This window comes from Chenopodium quinoa, unplaced genomic scaffold (assembly GCF_001683475.1).
Source record: "Chenopodium quinoa cultivar QQ74 unplaced genomic scaffold, ASM168347v1, whole genome shotgun sequence".
Classification (NCBI taxonomy): domain Eukaryota; kingdom Viridiplantae; phylum Streptophyta; class Magnoliopsida; order Caryophyllales; family Amaranthaceae; genus Chenopodium; species Chenopodium quinoa.
In genome coordinates this window covers 1,320,914-1,343,376 of record NW_018744704.1, presented here as the reverse complement: position 1 = coordinate 1,343,376, position 22,463 = coordinate 1,320,914, and the positions used below count along the sequence as shown (strand labels likewise).

The 22,463-nt window shown below is 33.0% G+C and overlaps 1 protein-coding gene across 2 annotated transcripts; it reads left to right on the top strand.

The window, feature by feature from the left end:
* Positions 1–540: 540 nt before the first annotated feature.
* Positions 541–18,379, top strand: LOC110702879 (DENN domain and WD repeat-containing protein SCD1-like). 2 transcript variants are annotated; one of them, XM_021880626.1, is made up of 25 exons: positions 541–1,034; positions 1,337–1,338; positions 1,648–1,742; positions 3,278–3,479; positions 3,713–3,854; positions 3,991–4,091; positions 5,081–5,144; positions 5,991–6,104; positions 6,257–6,477; positions 7,429–7,483; positions 7,638–7,721; positions 9,370–9,565; positions 9,659–9,759; positions 10,136–10,180; positions 11,332–11,407; positions 11,492–11,565; positions 11,642–11,692; positions 11,974–12,131; positions 13,833–13,880; positions 14,980–15,037; positions 15,131–15,211; positions 15,668–15,926; positions 16,024–16,223; positions 16,772–16,836; positions 17,035–18,379. In XM_021880626.1, exons 1-25 carry the CDS (start codon positions 861–863, stop codon positions 17,885–17,887), a joined length of 3,519 nt encoding a protein of 1,172 aa, XP_021736318.1. In that variant the 5' UTR covers positions 541–860; the 3' UTR covers positions 17,888–18,379. The 2 variants fall into 2 exon arrangements, with proteins under 2 accessions (XP_021736318.1, XP_021736317.1); XM_021880625.1 differs by lacking the exon at positions 1,337–1,338.
* Positions 18,380–22,463: the final 4,084 nt, after the last annotated feature.

Below are 22,463 nucleotides of genomic sequence, written 5' to 3'. Positions count from 1 at the left end.
AAACAAAAAAAAAAATAAAAAAAAAAACAAAAAAAAACACAAAAATAAAAAATATAAACAAAAGTTTACATTAAATTAAAAAAAAACAAAAAAAAAAAAACAAAAAGATTGTAAAACACAAAAATCAAAAACTTAAACAAAAGTTTAAATTAAATAAAAAAAATAAAAATAAAAATTCAAAACGTGGCAGTGGCGTCTGGCCAGGCGCCACTGCCATGGCACTGGCTTCCCTGCAAGGCGCCACCGCCATGGTGGTGGCGTCCTGGCCAGGCGCCCCACCCACGGCAGTGGCTTCCCAGCAGAACGCCAGCCGCCACTTCGTGATTTTAAACGGCTTCGTACCTCGTTTTCTGGCGTCGACGACGACTCTCCGGTGCGTCTATCCGGCGATGAGGGCTCTTCGGTGTCCCTCGGCGATCCAGTGATCCTCCACATTTTTGGTGAGTGAAAATTTCGTTTTCGGAAAAAATTAAAATAAGGGCAAGAATGTCAAAATTTTTAAAAAATGTCGGCTTTATGTATAAAAACGTGGACGGGTGAATAACAAGTCCTTAAATTGACGTCTTCTATTCCTGTAGTATCTCTTCACAAAACATACTGCGCTGTGTGAACGATCTAACCCAGATTCAAGTAAAATATTCGCAAAACATACTGCACGACTGAGTCATTATCGTTCCACCAAATCAAAACAACTTCAATCCTCCATTAAACAAACAAAGAAAATTCAACTCACTCATTCAAATTTAATCAAACACCATGTTCAAAAATTCCATTTCCATAATCATTTGGTGGGAATCTAAACAACCCCATCAAATTTTTTTCATCTCTCTTTTCGTGGGGTTCAAGAGAGGGAAGAAATTATGGCACCCCTTTTTGAGTATTTTGTAGTTTGTGGAATTGGCCCAGAAATTCGTACTTTAGATGGAAGTAATGGTTATTATGGCATGAATTATGTGTATGAACCTTCTCTTATTGATCAGTACCCTCGTTCTGATCACTCTCTTTATGCTCCTTTACCTCCTGAGCTTCCTATGGTCAGTTGACTCACTTCATTTTTACATTTTTTTTTTGGGTTTTTGATTGGTATTGTTGTTGTGATTTGAGAACTTGATTGGGTTTTGTTGTTGCATGAATTGGTATTGTTGTTGTGATTTGAGAATTTGACGGGGTTTTGTTGTTGCATGAATTGGTGTTTTTATTTTATTTTATTTTATTTTTTTGCTGATTTTTCATGAATTTGATGGAATGTTGATTGATTGGAGTATTGGGATTATTGCATAAAGACAGAGTGGATACATTTACAAGCTTGAATTGTAGAAAAGGGATTATATTGAAGTGGTTGATTGATTGGTGAAGTATTACTTGATTTGCTCTGATTTCCTTTTGTTTTATAAATATGTTCCAAAATTTCTGTGACGCAAACGTAGTGTTAGGGTCTGATGTTGAAACTAGGAGATACTTTAGTTTGATATTGACGTAATGTTAGTGTTCCGTGACAAATGATGTGAGGTTTTCTGTAGTTATAGGTGGTAATGAACTTATAATCAGCAGCCAATTCTCGAATGCTATATACTATGATCATACTCTATACAAAGGAGAATTATGAGGTAATGGAAATTGATTCTTCTTTTGGTGCTACAATTGCAGTGTGTTATGCCCGGCAGGGGTTGAGTTCTATAAATCAGGCTTGGATGCTAATGATCCCCCTAGTTATCCTCGGAGCTATCCCATTGTTTTGACTGGTAAAGTTGTTTAAATTTTTGGTAGCAACAGATTTTATTGCTGTTTTGATGTGCTTTATTTCGAATTTATCTGAGTTTCCCTAGAGCCCTATATTGGTTTTTTTTTTTTTTTTTTTTTTTTTTTTTTTTTTTTTTTGTGGGGGGGGGGGGGGGGGGAGGAAGTATAGGGTACATTTTGCTTCAACATTTGGAAGACAATTGAAATTAAAAAAACAAAAAATATATAAAAAAAAAAATGAGATAAATCATGTCCACAATACTTTGCAGAGTTCATTTTATTAAATATATGTGTAAAAAAAACACCATAAAAAACTCAAAATAAGGGTTTGAGTTTCATAAAATGCAGCTAGGAATAAAAAGAACATTATCTCTTTTGAGTACTTCTCAACAGTTGGTACCCACTTATGTTTCTTGATCTGGCCATTGTGAATGGTCAAAAGGTGAAGGATTTTATTCAGATTTGGCACAAGACATTCCCATATTACTATATCCCATTTAATTAATAATGGTGTGCTGCTCTTGAAATCTGATACTCATTTTCTTTTGAATTTATTTGTTTGGCCACAAGATAATGATGGAGAAATGAATGGAAGGTTCCCTTGAGATGTAAGAGAATAAGGAGAGATTATCATTTCCAGGAAATGTGAAAATGCTTAATAAAATATCCGTCTCACACTTCCCTCATAAATTAAAGACTATTTACAGTGAAGCTTTAGGTTATTCTTGACAGGGTGCAAAAGCCTTAAATTGGTTCATATATATTTTGATTTTCCTGTCTTATTGTAGTACAAAATATAGTAGTAAATAATAATGGAAAACAAATGAAAATTACACGAGTGTAATCAGCCAAAGCGAGAAAGTTTAGAAATGCAATTCATTATAGCCTATCTATTTTAGTAGTGAAGCTTTCCTATGTATATTGTTTCCCCTTACCCAATCATGCAACTTTTGACCATTAACTAGTGTTTCAATTATACATTTAATTCATGACTACATATTTTCTTAATTAAATTTTATTTTTCATATCATCGTTTTTTGCATTTTGTTTTCAAAAGAGAACATGGAATATGATATAGCTTAGTGGTAAGGCATCTAGTGTTTGAACTTGAGGTTGCATGCTCAAATTTTGTCTATACCACATTTACAATTTTTCTAATGCTGACACGTAGACTTTCTTTGGAACACCTTTTAATTTAGTAGAGATATCTTCAAATTTTTCGATCACACTATAAAAGATCACAATTTGAAAATATATTGGGATAAACATCCGGTGAAATTGTGCTGAGTTGTTGACGATTCCTTTCACATGTGTAAATGGATAAGGGGTTTGTTCTCAATGTAATTTCTCAGCTGCCTCTTCGTAGACTACTTGATGTATATTGTTATTGTAGTTAGCGTATTGAACTTGTAATTTTCCTAAAGGACTTGCCTTTTTATTTATTTATTTATCTTCTTTTTTTTTTTTTTTTTTTTTTTTTTTTTTTGTAACTTTGTGCTTTAGTTTCTTCATTAATTCGTGTTTGCATCTTTTTCAGCGGGTGATGGGTCCAAAATTTATGTTAGCTGTATTGCTTTCCGGGATCCTGTTGATGAGGACATTGGTGAAGCATATGGTATACCACTGAACTCATTTGCTGGAAAGTGTATTTCTCTGGTTTCACGAATACCCTGTTTTTGTGTACTTCGTGATGCACTCGAGGAGATATTTGCTCTTTGCTTTTCTACTAGAGGAAGTTGGTGAGTGGGTTGTGAGGGTAAACTTTGATTGATGCTATAACATCATCCATTTCTAGTTGAATTGTGTGGGATAGGCATTTTTTTCTTTTTATAATGCGGAACAGACGAACAACCTCATCCACATATTACTTTCAGATCTGACAAGTAACTTTTGGAGCTTATGAAAAACTTAAATTCTTTTGTATATATCTCGTTTTGTCAACTTTGACTTGAGCTAATCATTTATATTTCAGCAAGCCACTTTGGGAGGTTATAGCGGCTACAGTCTCCAAAGTTCCTCTGCCCACACCAGGAATTGATAGAATCTTGTTTGCAATTAATAACTGCTTGTTCTCTGTTGAGGCTCCTCCAGAATACGGGCTTCCCCCTGCCGATGTATGAATTTATAGAACTTTATTCCTCTCTTATAGACTATATGCATGACCTATCTTTTTCTGTAGCTTATTTATTAACAAATATTCAGATGTTGCAAGTTTACTATCTTTGACAAATGTCTACTCAATTTATGCAGGTCTCCTTTAAGTCATTGATAGAATCCCTGGATGTTCATAACATAATTATACTTTTTACAGCAGTATTGCTGGAAAGAAGGATCTTGCTTCAATCAGATAAGTACGTGATTTGCTACAAAAATTGAAAGTTATATTCTCCCTCATTATAATAAGGTTAACAAAATAAGAAGATAAGTTTTGTAACAAAAATAAAGATATGTGCTGACAAGTTTGTGATAATCAACAATTAACAATAATGAATAATGAATAATGAAGAACAAGCAAGCAACGAAACAAAGAAGATTTTAAACTAGGAATCCGAGTGCCAGGAGAAAACCCACCAATCCACTGTAAAACCTTGATGATGATGATGAATACAAGCTCTCAAGTACATCTTGAACTTCACACCTCTCAATTTTCTCTCTCTTAAACCTTAAGACTATGAGCAACTACAAGACTCTATTTTTATCTCTTTAATCTTCCATCTTTCATCATATTGTCCTAATAATGATTTAACATGAGTATATGCTAGCGTGCTAGGCATAAGAAACAATTCTACAGTCACAGATAAGTCATGCAGCTAAAATCGCAAAACCGCAGAAAATAGGGGGTGGAAGTTCACGCGGAGCCCAACTTGGGTGTGGGTGAACTTCTAGAGCTTGGATCGTATGATTCCATTTGACTTGTTAGTTGTGACACTGCAATTTGATCCTTTAAGGTACATGCAAGTAATTATCATCATCAGTTACTACATAGGGATAAGATGTTTATAGCGTCGATTCATAGTAATAAGAGATGTAGATTGAAAAGAATGATAGAGAAGTAATACTTGTGATGGAATGGAAAGGGGCACGACTAAGATTCTTAAAGATTGAAGGAGCATGTGCCATAAGTTATGTTTAGTCACAGTGTCAAGTATCAACATTAGCCATCTAGCTGTTGTAATTGAACTAGCCAAAAGAGGTTGAGTTGTAGATGGGGCAAAGGCCTATATAGATATTAAAAAGTGAATAAAACAAGACGAAGAATTAGACAATTTGTGGGAGGTATATTTATTTCTTATCCTAATTTGACATATCCATCATATTTTCTTTTTGTCTTTTGTAATAGGTACACGCTGCTGACGCTTGTGTCTGAGTCTATATGTCATCTAATCTATCCATTTCAGTGGCAGGTATGTTTTACAATGCTTTGGTCATTATTTGATATTCACCTTTAAAGGAGTTGATATGTAACTTGCCTGTGTTTTATTGGTGCCATTCTAGCATTTCTTGTCGAGAAGATAACAACACAACTCTCTCTCTTTGACCGTCAAAAGTTAAATGGTTGTACTGTTGTTTTAGAAATGTCACTTGCTCATAAACATTTTAGAGATAAAAATTTGCTGTTGATTATAGTGAATGCATTCCTCATCATTATTGATAAGTAGATGGTCAGCTGTTCACAAAGAAAAAATGGAAACTTAAGCTTATCAACAGTTTATTTTCATAGACAAATACTAATTTATCATTGTTGTTATTATTTTTTTATATACTTAATTTTAATTATAGGTATCACAACTACCTGCTACATTGTGTTAGAACTTAGAAGAACTGGGCTGATGTTGATATTGGTATATGTTGTTTTCTTAAAAACTATGTCAGACGTTTCCTTTAAATTTAATAGAACTCACCCATTTTTCATTTTATAATGACTGACTTATGGGTTATAACTGTAAGGTGGATCTGTTAATACACCCATTTGCGAGGCTCCATGGCCTCATGGGTCCTGGAAAAAGGGTTTCTATTCCTTAACTTGTTTAACTTCTTTCTCAGAGACTGTTCTTTATATATATATATATATATATATATATATATATATATATATAGTCTTCTACTTTTCTTAGTGCTAGTTGAATGGGATTTGTGTTTTCTTGTTGTTGAGAAGTGAGTACTCAAACTATAAAGCCTTCAATTATGCTTAGTGTAATCTTTCTAATATAAAATATCATAATCACTGATTTCTAGTTTCTCTTATAAAGAATGTCTACATTCCGTTACTCTTCTCAAAAGGAGTGGACTACGTTGATGCTCCAACTCCATATATCATCGGCCTTCATTCAAATGTTGATACATCTGGACTTTCAATGGATGGTGTAAGTTGTTATTATCGAATGCAGTTCCTTTTCTCTACTACAATTACCCCAAGGCCTCTGTTTTTCTTGACTTATTAGTGACTTTAAACAGTTCAGTACTAAATATTTCGTTTCTGAGGAAAATTTAAAGCAGATTTCAGTTTCTTGTATAGGTTGTTACTGTTGATATTGATCATAACTGTATCTCTACGTCAGAGGAGATACCTCCAATACCCGAACCAGAGTTAAGCTTGTTGCATGCTGATATAAAAAAGCTATTGTATCCAGATATGATGTGTATAGACGAGGTAAATACTGGCTTTGGAGAACTATATATGAGAAGCCCTAAAGTTGGTGCCAAACCTTGGGGAAAGGACCATGACCTTCAACTAAGGTGATATTACCATTCCCAATAAGGTGCTTATTAAATAAAATGAATCTAGAAAACTTTCTTTGGTAGTGTTGATTTGTTGAACTCTTGAGTTTCCTCTGTAATTTTATTATATCTTATCATTATCAAATCAAAGCTTCTCAACCCAGGAAACAAGTTCCTTTCAATACTATATTTTCATGATTAAGATGCTTTAATATGATAATAGTAAGATATCATACTGTAAATTTGCAACTTGATTTACATGTTAATACTTTTGACATATAATCTGAGTTTGAAGCATCAGTTCTGCAAATGTCTGCTTGTTTTTGTCTCATTTCTCAAACATGCCCACTTGACTGTGTCTCTAAAGAATAGAGTTTTAGTGTGGAAATGTCTTATATACTGTATGTGAATTGTTCCTGATGCTTCATTATTTTCTGTTTCTGATCGTTCTCAATGGTAGAAACCTTGAAGTGATTCAATGATAGTTTCATTCAATTTATCGCTCTACTGCTATTACCATAGCTGTCTGATTGGATATTATTGACTCTGGATTCCATCTTGAATTTGAGCTGTAAATGAAACTATGAAAGCCAACAGAAGCATCATTTGTGGTGATGCCTAAACACTTTTTTTTTTCACCTCCACTAAAGTATCATATTATCATTTGATATTTTAACATCTTGAATATTATTCTATTTAATTCTTTGAAACTGGTTATATGTTTAGAGAAAAAGTAGAATATGTCACATAGTGAATAGAGTATGTAAGATATGCAGTAGATCAAGGCAAGGGTTGTATTATTGTGGTGCTCTTTAGATCTGATTGTTGCACAGTTCATTTGAGAATCTTGTTCTAGTTGTATTGTTAGTAATTTGGATATTCCTTACATATTTGAATGATTTATATGTGTTTGATAAGACATCAAGCTAATACGTGCCTCGGCTCTGTATTTTGTATTGGCTTATGCAGGCTTATATTCCTGAAGTTCTTTGCTAGGATTTTATCGGGATACCGCAATTTCATTGTATGATTTGTACTTCCAACATGTTTGTCTATCTTTCTCTTTCTACACAGTTCTACTGTTTAATATGTCTCATGAGTGTCTGAATCTAGAATGTTATGAGTAGCTCTCAGGACCACTGTTTTAAACTGCAGAGATTGCTCTTGTTCTGTCTCAGGTAAATAGCACAGAATGTACCTTTGATGCTCAAGCATTTACAATGCATTGGTGTCGTTCAAATAATCAAGAGCCAGATCCTATGGTTTGTTGTTTTGCTTTGGAATCCCTTTTTTTTATTCTTATTTATTTGGCTATTACAAATCTTTAATTAAAGTTGTTATCAAAGTCCTACTTTTATTTTTTCCTTTTCTTAAGAGTTATTCCACTGCCAAACATTCCATCTTTGTCATTTGATTCTTCTGATTGCAGATATATACTTGTATATCTTTTGTGGCATTATTTTCTCCAACATGGGGGTAGTTCAATACTTGTGTAAGTTGCGGTATTATTAAGACCGTCTTGTACATACTGTAAAATGGTAGAAACTGCATAAGTGCCTGTAATGTGTTATTTCATTACATCTTCCTGGATTCTTGTCCTATGAGAAATTGAAGCTTAAAGACAGATTAAAACTTGTGCTTTGATGCCTGTATAGATATATTATACCTTACAACTTTATCTATTAAAGGCAGACATAACTACATAACTTTGTTAGAATATATAAGCACTTGTTCGTACTTGGAGACTGAGAGGCTAGGAGGGGCAGGTTGACCATAAAATCAGCTCTTCAGAGTTCTTTTTTCTTTTTTTTTTTTTTTTTTTTTTTGGTAAGCCGTGCTTCGTCTACTGATATACCTAAGCACCCATCTATAAGGGTTACTCACATCAAGCAAACATGGTAACAGGTGTTTTATAGAGGTAGAAATAGCTATAGAGAGGTAAAGTGGATCTAAGAAATGTAATAAATAGGGTAAGATGACAATGAGGAAAGCATTTTTGAAAGTTGTGATTGTGCTTGGTAAGGAAAAAAGTCAGCTGGTCAAATGATGATAGATATTTCCCTGTTTTCTTAACATCAGTATTAGTTTTTTTCCTTTATTGTGTGCATGTTGAGAGTAGGGTCAATCATCTATTTTATTCTCCATTGTGAACTTTGAGCTTTTCTATTACATATTGCATAGTTTAGATGAGATCACTGTAAGATGCTGGGTTGAAGAGCATTTTTATAGCTTATGCAAGAGTTGTTTTCCCATCTTGTTCTGACTATTCTACACTTCTTTGGTCTTCCTTTGTTCAATTGGAGCCTCACTTTTTCATTTAAAAAAATATATAGTAGACTACTAATCTAGATTTTAGATGTAAGAATAGTGAGGAGAGTGATTGCTAATGTTGAAGATGAATTTTGTTTGATAGTAGCTTAGATCTTTGAAAGTGAAATTAAGGGTGTGGAATAAGGAAGCTTTTTCTCCATGGACTTCACGATTTCATGAACTTTAGATGTTAAATATGACCCATAAAAACAAGTTACCTCCCTTTTTCCCTTACTTCGATGCAACATAGTGTTTGAATAATACTAAGTTAGATTGTTAGCCAACTAAGTTTTGATTCTCCCCCTCCCCTCTCAAATTGTTTGCTTATCACTTAGTATTTCTTACTGACTCTACCTTCCCCTGTAAATTGTTTTAACGCTTCTATGTATGTTTTGATGCTCATTAAACTATAGTAGTATGTAATACTCTACTGAATGAGGTCTGCATTGCACATCTGCACTACGAATTCTTCCTGACATTACTAAAAACTAAGACATCATAAGATTGACTAAAGGAAACTTTTGTTAGTTTATTTATCTGTAGAATTCCAGAGCTGTCACAGCTATGTATTCTCATATTGAAAATTGCTGTTTATAACAGGTAGCTGAATTTCTACTCTCTCAAGGGTTTTCTAACCACATAGAAAAAGTTTTGTCATCTGGTGAAAGCAATGACAACGTCCTTGATAAGTTGATAGATGCAATTGGGAGAGGTGAAAGTCTTATGTCTGTTTATCCATCATCTCATTCAGACTTAATTCTTATAACCATACCAGATCCTATAGACGGAGTTATAGGTACTTTATCCAATCTAATTCGTAAATGAATGACTTAGCCAGTAAACTACTGCTCATAAGTTGAAGGTTTAATGTACATTTCTTATTGTGTAGGTGGTGCTAAATACACATATTCTAAATTTCCTGCTAACATTAGAGGAGAAGGGGAAGACGAAAAGAGGAAGCAGATCCTAAAAGACATTAAAGACAAAGATGTAAGATCCATGATTAAAAGGGTTTACTTGCACAAAACGTTGCAAAATTTGAGCATTTTTTCATTGGTTGCTTTTACTATAAAACCCAAAATTTATCTTGTTTACAATGAGCCTCCCTTAGTTTTCGACTTTACCTTTGATGAATAACTAAAAATACTGTTAGCCAGTTCATAAGAAGTCATATGTAGTTTTTTTTCTTACAACTTTGGGATCTGGTTATTTCTTATTTTTCAATTTAAATAACTTATCTAAGGCTGCACATTGTAAAGGATACATCAAAAGAAGTTGTTTACGCCTAAACGAATGCAGTTTTAAAGTGTTCATATTAGTTACTATATAATTGCAATAATTGGTTTTTTATAAAATTTGGTCACAGGATGAGGAGAAAGGATTGATCTTGGACATAAAAGTAAAGCTGCAGGTAATTCAAAAAACTTCTTGGTCAAGCCAAACTCACCAGGGACCTGTTCGAATTTTCCCATGTAGCTTTTGTTGCATGAATATTCTCTTTGACTCATAAATCATAATATCGACAGTTTATGTGCATTTATTTCTATCCAGCTGTGATGATTATATGCGGAATTAAGCAACTGATTGCAGGGAGGAAAATTACAGTAGTTGCTGTTGGGGATTTTAAGTAAAAATAAGCTTTAAGGTTTACAAAAGACACTTTCCCTGGCCATATTGTGAAACATGACATAATTGTTTAGTAATATCTAGCCCTTAATAGTAAATATATTGCACAATTATTGTTTAGCCAGTCTAGATCACTTATGATTACATATGATCAATTTTGATTACCCTTAACTAGATTATATTTAAATTAATTTAAAGAAGTGCATATAAATGAATGGGAAAATGAGTACATCCTCAAGTCCATACTCCCTCCATTTTTCTTATAATGCATCACTTGGTGATGCGCGGAGTTTTAGGAGTAATATAATGTTGTGAGTGAGTGAATAATTTATTATAGTAAAAGTAAGATAGGGACCATGAAAGAGAAAGTATGTGAGAGAGAGTAGATGTGTTTATTATTTTAGTTAATGTGACTAAATTGTATAAAACCTGAAAAATGTTCCTCTATGCCTACTGTTCTGAATAAATCTCTTTAGTTTTTCCATAATGTCATGGTCGAAAATGTTTTCTGTGATGTTAATGTCATTACTTTCTGATCTAATGTGCAAGAGACTATACACTTCCTCCGTTTTTTAATACTTGCAACACTTTCTCAAAGTGGAAATGTCACAATACTTGCAACACACTGTAACTGTTTTTTTTTTTTTTTTTTTTTTTTTTTTTTTTTTTTTTTTTTTGGTGGAATAATTTACCCTTTTTAAAGCTCATGACCCACTTAATTATACTCCTAACAATCTCTCAACCCATATTAAGTGTTTTATATTTTGTGAGACCCACTTTTTTAAATACCGTGAAAAAATGTGTGTTGCTAGTATATAGTGTTCCTTTATTCTGTTGCTCCCTAACCCTTGAATCCTGGCTCTATAGGCTAAATTATCCTGGGTTAAAAGGTTGTTGTGATTCAGGTTGTAACTATGTTGTGGTTGTGTTAATCAGGGATTGTGGATTTCTCTTCTGGATCTTGGAGATGCAGATGTCATTCTTTCATCTGATGAATATGAGACAATTCTTGGTATGTTTCCTCTCAACAAGTCAACAGTATCGGGTAAGACTTTTGAAGCCAGAACTGATTGGTTATGGTTTACCATATTTGCAGCTTTACTTGAGACGGATGCCAAAGGAATTGTTGGTAGAACCTTGATTGAATGTATAAGAGATCACATGAGTGCTGTAAGCATTTATGCAGAATATTTTCCTGGATTATAGTCCAGATAATGTACTCATACTTTGTTTTTATGTTGTCAAGGGATGGAATGGTCAGTTGTCCGAAGAACAGTTTGTTGCTGTGAAAGAAATGGTAATGTTTTTTGTCTAAATTTTTACATACAATTGGTGAGCAAAAATTGTAGATTTCAAGTCATTGCTCATCTTTCCATCTATCCCTCATTACACTCGTGTCAAGATTGTTTGTTTGTGTTTGTGTGAGAGAGGTGCTTTTACATAAAATATAAGAGAGACTAGATAGTTATCGAAAATCTTGCTCAATTATGGCTTGCAACCGATTCTACCCTGTTTCTCTTTCTTTTGTATATATTTTTGCTCAAGGTGGCTATTTACTTTGTGAGTTTTAAATTTCAGGTTAAAGAACTTATTACATGTGCAACCTACCAAAACGACATGCCAACTTTGAGAGAGGCGCTTGAAGTTTCAGCGGAGATGTATAGGAAGGATTTCAATAACGTTTCAGACTACGTCCAACGTCATCTCATTTCTTTATCCATCTGGGAGGATACAGGGTATGTATTTTATCCCTGATAAGTTTACTAATACTGTTGATGTCAAATTAGTTTCAGGCTAGGGTGGCAGACTGTATATTGTAGTCAAGTGCATAGTTGATACTTCTGTTGTTCTTTGAACATTGTAATGCCTCTTTATGGGATTTTCAAATTTATTGCAGCGTTTCCTTGTTTGCACATGATTTCCCTCTGCTCTCCTCATAACATGGTGCCTTTCATTTAATATCTCTCTCACTCCTTACCACATGGGCTCCTAAATATCATGCGTCCCTTACATATTGCAACACATAGAGATCTTTTGCCATACACTTACTCTTCAGCCATTTGATTTGTCTATCTTAATGTCCTAATTAATCTGTCTAGACATGAACACTTCAAATTTAATTGGCTCCAGTTAATTTTAAGCTTTAATTAAATCAGTCATCTATGTGTTTATTTTTTTTTTCTTTCTTTTTATCGTCATTTATTTTATTTTATTTTATTTTTCAATTTTTTTTTATTGTTATGTGTAAACTAGGTTCCAATACACATTAACATAAGTAACATATACAACGATTGGTAAATTAATTTGATAAACATGTACTTACGGAGAATCAAGTTTTGAGCTTTCTTGGAGAAAAGATAATCTTTTGTAGCTTTATTATGATTGAATTATTTTAAATAAATACTCCCTCCATCCCAGACTTGTTCACACAATTTTCATTCTTGTCTGCCCCTTTATATTGAACACTTTATTTGGGAAATACCTCATTATTATTTTATATCTACTTTTTCAATAAATAGTACCCCTCTATCTCCAATCGCATTCACTTTCCTATTAAATAACAATTGATAATGTCTCAACTTATCACCTAAACTCTATGCCCAAATAAGTGTTCCAACTATTTTGAATGGAGGAAGTAATAGTTTAAGTAGGAAGCTGAGAAAATAGGAAATTTTTTAAGGAATTTGTTGCATTAAGAAACGTTCAATTAAAAAATTTCTGAGATTAATTTAACATCAGGAGAATTTTGAACACAGATTGGATTCATCATTTAAGTAGAATTCTGAGTTTTGTGACAGTAATCTTGTAAGAGTGGCGGTTTCTTGTGTCATATCATTTTTTTCTCCTATTTTTTTTCCAAAGTTGGGAGAAAGACTTGTATGGTTGGCATATGCATTTCTGTATTTATCTGAGCATGTCCTAATTATACATGTAGGCATGTAGCTGGAAGCTGCAATGTAATAAATGTTGGTTTAAGTTTAAACAGTTAAAATTTGACACTTTTGAAATGACATGGGCTGGAGATATTTACAGAGAGCTTAAGAAAGATGATGAGACCCTAATATTTATTAAAGGGTATGATTGTTTTTGAATAATCCCTTTTTATTTTTTATTTATTTTAAAAAATCCTGGTAGTCCCCAATACCCTATCTTTTTTCAAATTCTTAGATTTGTGCTTATTAGATAGATATAGACTGATATGAGGGACTCCTAAGTTAACTAATTATGGTGTTTTCCTATGATCACGAGGTTATTTGAAATAAATATGTCAAACCAAGGGAGATTTCACCTCAATTAGTGCCTCCTAAACAGATCTAAATTTTATCTATAGTTATCTTACGCTTTTCCTGATGAGATGTAATATGGGGGATGGTTCATTTCTGATAATCATTTTGATGTACTCGTCCTTTTTGTGTAATTGTGTGATCATTTTGCAGGTTTTGGGAAGCATTCTTTGAAAGTTTGATGGAGCAATCTTTAAGCAAGTAAGTTCTCCATCTTTTCATGATCTTTTTGTGATTGTTTTCTTTGGAAGTAGACCTTCCTTTGATCTCTTTATCATCTCTAGTAAATAATTTTATTTCATCATCTGCTTACGGTTGCAGCTAATATGTTGAGTACAAGAAAACTGAATTTGTAGCTGCCCTTTTTGCTCTTTACAGTAATAAACTAACATTTCAGAATCCAAAACTGAATGTGCTATATTTTTTTGGCAACTTATAATCCATTAACATTTCAAAATTAACTTATATGCTCCAACATGTCTCTCTGGAATTCTTTCATGGTATTAAACTGCCTGATAATGTGGCATTACAACAAAAATATTCATTTAGTGAGGCCTTCAAGGCTGAAATATAGCTGGAACTGTCAAATAGGTTCATTTCGGTTGGATAAATTTAATTTTATGTTGGGTTTGAATTTGGGTTGATTTTGGGTCAACTCCACTTAGTTGTTTTAGTTAGTTCTTTGGGATTCTGGCAGCCAAAAGTTTGCTCAAGACCATGGTAATTGGTTATAGATCTCGAATTATAGTCAAGCCGATATTGTTGTTATTCTTATACAAATTTATACTTTAGATTTTGTAATTTACAAATATGTTAGCCATAATATATAATGATAAATAAAATACTTAGATATGTTGAATCAAAAGAAAAATATATTTAGACCTATATATTAATTATATTTGTATTTATATCCAACTTGCATGTGAAAAATATTAACAATCACAATTTTTATTATATTCTTATTTGTTTAAATTCATATCAGACCAAAATCAGATCAAAAAAATAAGTTTAGATAAAATTAGATCAGAAAAAATAAGTTCAAGTAAAAGCATTAGATTGAAATCATTTCAACCACCGCCCCGCATGAGAGACATGTGTACTCAATTGGTTGTAGTCTTTAAAACATGAAATAGATCTTTCTTTAACTTTTTATAACTCCTAAAGAGAATTCTGATGGCATGGATCTCCAATTAGATGAAGCTGATGCCATGTGACCGATGTAGAGAATGAAATATTCGTTTTCCTTCTGGTTTATATCCTGCCTTTAAAATTAACTAATTCCACAATGTTTATGGTTCAGGTCTTCCAGTAATGAGAGCCTCATTATGTCACAACTGATCTTGATAGCATCACATATGGTACTTGTAAACATTTTGTTTTCACTTGGTAATGCGAACTGTATTATTAACTGACCAGATATGTAATTTTTTCTGTTTACATTCAATTGGAAGGGTGGCTTGGGTATGGCTGATATAGATGCGTGGCCAATTATACAAAGTATAGCGCAGAAAAATGTCGGTTATGACCATTATGTGAGTGCTTTCAGTTTCTGTAATGTCTTCTTACACCATAGCCATTAAATTCCATTTGCATGTATTAGCCAGTCATCTGTTCATTCCTAGGAACGGTAAAATAACACTATTGGGAAAAGTGCTATGATCATCTAGTATTCTGATTGTTTGGAAGGAGTATATATCCATTATTCTCTTGCAGTCGTTTTGACAAGACTACCTGCATAAAATCTCACTATTCTACTTTTTAAAGAAACTTTGATCCCTTAGTCTGTTTTCCTATTCATACATCAAAGTATCAAACCCATCATTATCATTTTCTTCCAGTGTATTTCTGGCTTTCAAGTTTTAACCATAAGTTCCAGATATTTGTTTTTTCTGTAGGTTATTCCCATCAAGCATTTTTCAGAAGCTTATGCATAATCTTGAGAATCAATTAATCATCCGATATGAGCTAAATGTTTTAAATTGTTTCAGATACAACTTAGAGGGTACCTTTCATATATTCATCAACTACAAATGGTTTACTGGGGGATATCGGATTTAAAGGCTCAATCATTGTCTTCTTCGGGTTTGCAATCCCCTCATTTTCGAGATGCTACAGTAGACAATCAACCTTCCAAGGCATCTACTATCGCAAAAAATTGGGTCAGGAGCATGTTTGGGAGGGAATCAGTGCTAAAAGTAAACTCTTTCAGCCATGCTCGTGGTTGGACATTTGAAACTGAAACAGCAGGTATTGCCACACTCATTCCTCAAGTGTTGTTTATTACTGTATTTATTAATCCAGACATTAATGTTTTTTGTGACAATCATACTTCGTTCTATGCCAGCTGTAACTGAGATTGGTACACCCCGCAAACAAAATTTTCCAAACTCGGGACTAAGGAGAAGTCAAACAAATGTGCGAGTTCTTAAAGGCCATCATAAAGCGATTACTGCTTTACATTGTGTCACAAGAAGAGAGGTTTGGGATCTGACTGGTGATCGTGAAGATACAGGCTTCTTTATAAGTGGAAGTACTGACTGCTCAGTAAGTTAATTAATTGTTACATTTTGTTTTGGAAAAACTCCCTTTTAAGACTGATATTCTCTCATGGTTCTTGCTAAAGTAACATTCATATTAGAGCCAATCTCTAGATTTGTTCCAGATATAGTATTGAGATGATTTACTTATTACTACAAGTTGCCTTTTTGGGGCATGCATCAACTCCCAATATTGTTTTTATATTTAGTGACTGTATTTACAAGACTTTCTCCTCCACATCACCCTCCGAAGATGGGGATTGGAGAGTTGAAAAAAATAATATAAGTGCCTTGTGCCAATAAAATTGACAAAAGCATTTTCTGGTATTTATTGATTATTGTGTTAATCTTCAAATCCATATTACTTAACTAATTGAAAAATATTCAATTATTAGAAACAGAAAATTTTATGGAGAAAATTAATCACAAGGTTAAAAATGATAACCATATGAACGGTAATAAAACCGATCAAGATTAATCCAAATTCCATGAAGTACATAGTGCATAATTAACTTTTTACATTGCTCATCTTTCACAATCTTCTTCAATATCCAGGTTAAGATATGGGATCCTAGTCGTCATGGTTCTGAACTTCGCGCAACGTTGAGAGGTCATACAGGGTAATCAACTGACTTCTTTATCTATCTTTTGTTTTCTTCATGCTAGTTGCATCACAGTGTGAAAAGGAATTTATTTTTCCTTGAAGATCTTATTTCCTCCAAAAGTTGTGTTCCTTTGTAGTTATACTTGTCATCCTTGGTCATGGCCAAATTTGTTGTCTATATTTCTTTCTGTTTAACAGCATGCTCTCTTTCCAGTGCTGTCCGTGCAATAAGTTCCAATCGAGAAAAGGTGGTATCAGGGTCTGATGATCTGTCTCTTGTGATCTGGGATAAACATGAATTTATCCCTCTTGAAGAGCTTAAGGGGCATGAGGCACAGATCAGTAGTGTGCGCATGCTCTCAGGAGACCGTGTCCTTAGTTCTGCCCATGACGGAACTGTCAAAATGTGGGATGCCAGAAATGGTAGTTGCATAGCTACAGTTGCCCGTTGCCCAGGTTCTGTTCTTTGCATGGAATATAATGATGCTACTGGAATCTTGGCTGCTGCTGGTAGAGATAATACTGTGCACATATGGGACATCCGTGCTGGTAAGCAAGTCCACAAACTATCTGGCCACTTGAAATGGATCCGTAGCATCAGGATGGTGGGAGACTCTGTGATTACTGGAAGTGATGACTGGACTGCTAGAATTTGGTCAATTTCAAGAGGTTCTTGCGATGCAATTTTGGCAAGTCATGGGGGGCCAGTTCTGTGCGTTGAGTATTCAGCTTTGGATGGAGGAATTATAACAGGATCTGATGATGGCTCAGTTAGATTCTGGGAAAATTCTGCGTACAACATCGAATGTACTAAAAATATAAATCTTCATAGTTCTATATTGTCTATTAATGCTCAAGAGCAATGGTTGGGGATTGGGGCTGCAGATAATTCTATGCTGCTGTATCATCAGTCTCAGGATAGATCAGGTGGGTGGCAGCTGTACAGGACTCCACATTTTTCAGCTTCCGTGGTTAGATGTGTTGCTTCAGACCTTGACCGGAAGACAATCTGTAGTGGAGGACGTGATGGTCGACTCAGGCTATGGGATGCTACCGTCAGTATCTAACAGTACACTGATTTTTGAATTTTGCTAGTTCGGCTACATTTGTAGTTTTGGTGGAAGTAAAAATCAGTTTTCAGAGGAAAACTAGCAATTGCAAGAAAGGTTTTTATGGTTTGGCGACTAACACTCCCTCCCTAAAACCTATGCATGAAGAACATGATGATCTTGTAACTCTTATAAAGGATTGTACGCTTTGTTTTCGGGTATGGGAGTTAGTGAGTTACATTAACGTCCCATCATTTGGTATTGTTGAAAATCTATGCAGTGTTAGTTGCGCAGAGCCAAAGTGAATACTATGCAAATTATCCTTTCATCTTCTTGTGATGAACTGGTTTCGGTTGTCCTTACTACACGACCTGCTGTTAAGTTTAAAAATTGAAGATTTGCTTTTTACACACTTGTATATTTGAGACGTGATAAAACTTATGTAATTATTCATATTCAAAAAGTAATTTACTATATATGATCAAAATTCAATCGTCTTTAAAATGGCTACCAAGATGGCTACCACTGTTCAATGTTGATTGGTTTATTTATTCTTTGTTGGTCAAACTTAAATAAAAATGTTTTTTTACAAAAATCATTTTTGGTTATGAAATTACAGAGAAAGAGGAAACTTGGGGGAGAAAATAGATTGATATTCTTATTTCTGAATGACGTGGGAGTACATATATATATACATGTGATATAATTAGGGTTACCTTGTAGTATAATAAGTCTAGTATATCTAGAATATCCTAGAATAATCATAAGGGTATAATGGACATCCACTAAATACATATATTATATAACACTCCCCCTTGGATGACCATTATTGAATAGTGTGCCTCGTTAAAACCTTACTAGGGAAAACCCGATGGAATAAAAATCTAGTGAAGGAAAAAGAGTACAACACTATATCGTAATACGCCTTGACATATTACCTCGTTAAAAACCTTACCAGGAAAATTCAATGTGGAACAAAACCATGGTTAAGGGAAAAAGAGTGCAGCGCGTGCGTATTTTCTCCTCCTGATGAATGCATAACTTGAGATCTTCCAACGTAATGATCCAATGCCTTAGTAACTTCACACTTGTAGCTGAATATCATTACATGATAGTTGATCCTCCTTGATATAATCAAACTTGAATCTTCTAATCTTCACCGTGAGACATCTTCATTTCTCCACACTTGTGAGAACAATATCTATGTTGCGTTTACCACTATTATCTTATATGACATTTTTGTTTCAAGTTGCCTTACCATCAAAATTATACCTACTTCTGGAGGTCGTTAAAGTAGCTATTGTTAATCAAATGTTGATGATATAATTTATGGCAACTCATGATATCTTGATACCATTATCTAAGTTTATATGAATTAGTAATATATAACATAAGTAATTATTATATACTTTACTCATGGTTCTTCTGGACCTTAAGAAGATTATCCTTACTGCAATGTAGCTCATTACTATTCTTCTTAAGACATTTTGCATTTTATACGGGAGTTTTCCAATGAATATAAAAATCGATTAACTCTCACTTGGTTAAACTTCAGGTTGATATTTCAAATAACTTAGTCACCAATACTCTCCATGAGTTTGATAACAATATCAACATTGTCATTTTTCAGAATATAGAATTTGTAGGGCTAGATATTTGAATACGTTGTATATAAGTTCTGCGGGAACTTTTCATGCATGATTCATAACATGTTATTGGATCGTCATCATATAAACTTTCATCACAATTATAAGCCCATCAGAGTATAAATTTCTTCTTGTAAGCCTTCATCATAATTACAAACTCGTCATACCATAAACATTCACATATAACACAATTGTTGTATAGAACTAATGCATGCAATATGAGATGTAGAATTCATAATAAAACATAAAACAAAATATATATGTAATGAGTAATGCATCAAACTACATCCTATACATAAAATGAGTAATTCATATAAAACTCAAACATGCACATAAATAAAAGACTCAAAAATGCAAACACTGTACAGTGTGGATTTCAGAAATCCATTTCCTAATTAGACTACTAGTCCATGATAAATTTTTGATTTATTATCTTAGTTTCATGTCGACATCCAAATGGACATATGTTTCTGATCCCTTATTTACTAGTCCATTCTATCATGCATATGCATTATTTTATCGGTTCCATCATATACCGGTATCATCATATACCTCAAGGTACAATTTTACTTTACATGCTATTTTGACAATATGTTTCTCATTGGTACCATCATAACTTCTCTTACATCATATGCCATCTATTGTAATTATTCAGATATCTATACCACTTTTGGGGCATTTCATACGCTATAGTATTTATATACTATTACAATATTAAAAGTGTTAACTGCACTATCTTGCCACATATCATATCTTTATTTTGGAACCGATCATACAACCCACACTTCAGGTGCAGTGATTCAAGTATAATTGGCAAGATTTTATCTCAATGTATAAACATAATATGACCAAAATGTATCTTCAACGCTATGCAACCTGAGTCATAACTGAATACAAATTAAATCATAAATGTGCAACATATCTTGATAATATATAGACAAAGTTGGCATATAACTTTTCAAACTACAACTATAGGGATCATCAAATTCTTTTCGATTTTCTAACTTTTGCTGATTCTTCTCCCCCTAAGTTGGTAAAATATCTCATTTATAGGGGCATCTAATTCTATACCAACTTAGCATTGCATTAAAATTCATTTCATACGAGGATCATAATCAAAATTTATCTCTCAGAAGAATTATATTAAACAAGCTTTTATCTCTTCTAGAGAGCAATTTTAAAGAAAAATCATTTCTTCATTAACTATACATTGCATAACGCATACGTATTTATTATTAAATATTTCATAATTTGTTTCACTTCAGGAGATCAATAATTCAATATCAATGGGGAGACATATGTTGTGCAGTTGAATTTCCTTTTTTTCCTATTTCTTATAAGCTGACATACAATAGCCCCAATCAATTGAATTGTTATACAAATATAAGCTTGATTGTAATTCTACTATGTGATGATCTTCTAGATCACTAGAAGCCTTGATAGTATGATACTAATTAAATATTCAGAATTTCTACATACAACTTGTATTTGGTGAGCTTCTGGTCACCAACATGTGACAATATATAAGTTATTCTGGTGAACTTCTAGTCATCTATTTCTCTTTCGTATGAAAATTTATTCAAAACGAATATATTATCTCTTGAAATTTTCTTCAACACAAATCATTAAAAATCACAATCCAAATATAGCTCAATCTCAATGTTATGTCTTGCCATTCAATTCATTTTATATATCTAACATTGAGAGAGTGTCAGCACATTATCAAATGAAACTTCAGGTTTCCATAACGGGTATTTATTGAACCCGGATGGCATAATTTAATTATCACATCCAATCGTTTATCTAAATTTAAATTTTGGTCATTTTTCCAACACTAGTGTTTACTTTATTAGATATATTTTATGCATTGCCATGAGTATGATGTGATATTAGAACACCAATGTGTGTTTCTTTATACATTTGGCAAGACAATCAACTGATACTTGAATACTTGATCCAATAATAACTTAGCTCATACCCTGTTGGAGCATTGATTATAATCTTGATACATGCTAATCTTGTTGGACATTTTATACTCTTCTGGAGTATTTTATATAATCATGGTACATAATAATTTTACTAAACATATTCTCTTATATAGATCTAGCATAATGTATCACTTTCTCAAATTTGCTATTGTCAATAATTGCTCTTTCCTGTTTGAAAATTCTTATCTTTGGAACTTAATTGGCTACTATGCTTCAGGCGTGCTTTAGGATCATTAGAAACTATTATTATCTTTCTGGGATATCAATTTTAATTAGAGCATTTACAGTTGGTATATAGTCAATGACATTTATTCATATCCATCTTCAGGATGGTATCATTCTAAATATTTGATTATCATGTGGCCACCTCTATTAAATCATTAAATCATTGATATTTAGGCTAGTGTATGTTCCAAACTGACCGTCAACATATTTAATTATTCATGTGCAAGGATTACATAAAAACAATGGAATAAACACTATCTCCCCCTAATCCTTGCATATGGGGGTATAAAAATAGTCCAACAATCTTTAAATCCCTTGCTCCTTTTAAGCCATTAATTCTTTTAGCAACGCATGTGTTAAACAAAGCAAAGTTATTATTTTCCTCTTGCCTAATTATATAAATCTTTATATTGAAAATTCTCAAAAGTATGGGCATAGTGAATACATTGTTCAAATAATTAATTAATCTTTTCACAATGTCATACTTAGATAATTTTATTTCAAATGAATATTATGTACTTATGTTTATAATTATTATGAACTTTACATGAATGATAAATATCATGCAAACATATACCTTTTAATCATAAGAATTATCATTCACTTCTGGGAATGAGTAAATTCAATTATTTATCAACATTAATATATATATATAGATCGAGTTCAATATCTTAAATGTGCAACCAATAGACAATATTAGAACTAATCAAGATATTTGTATATTTTTCTCTTGAA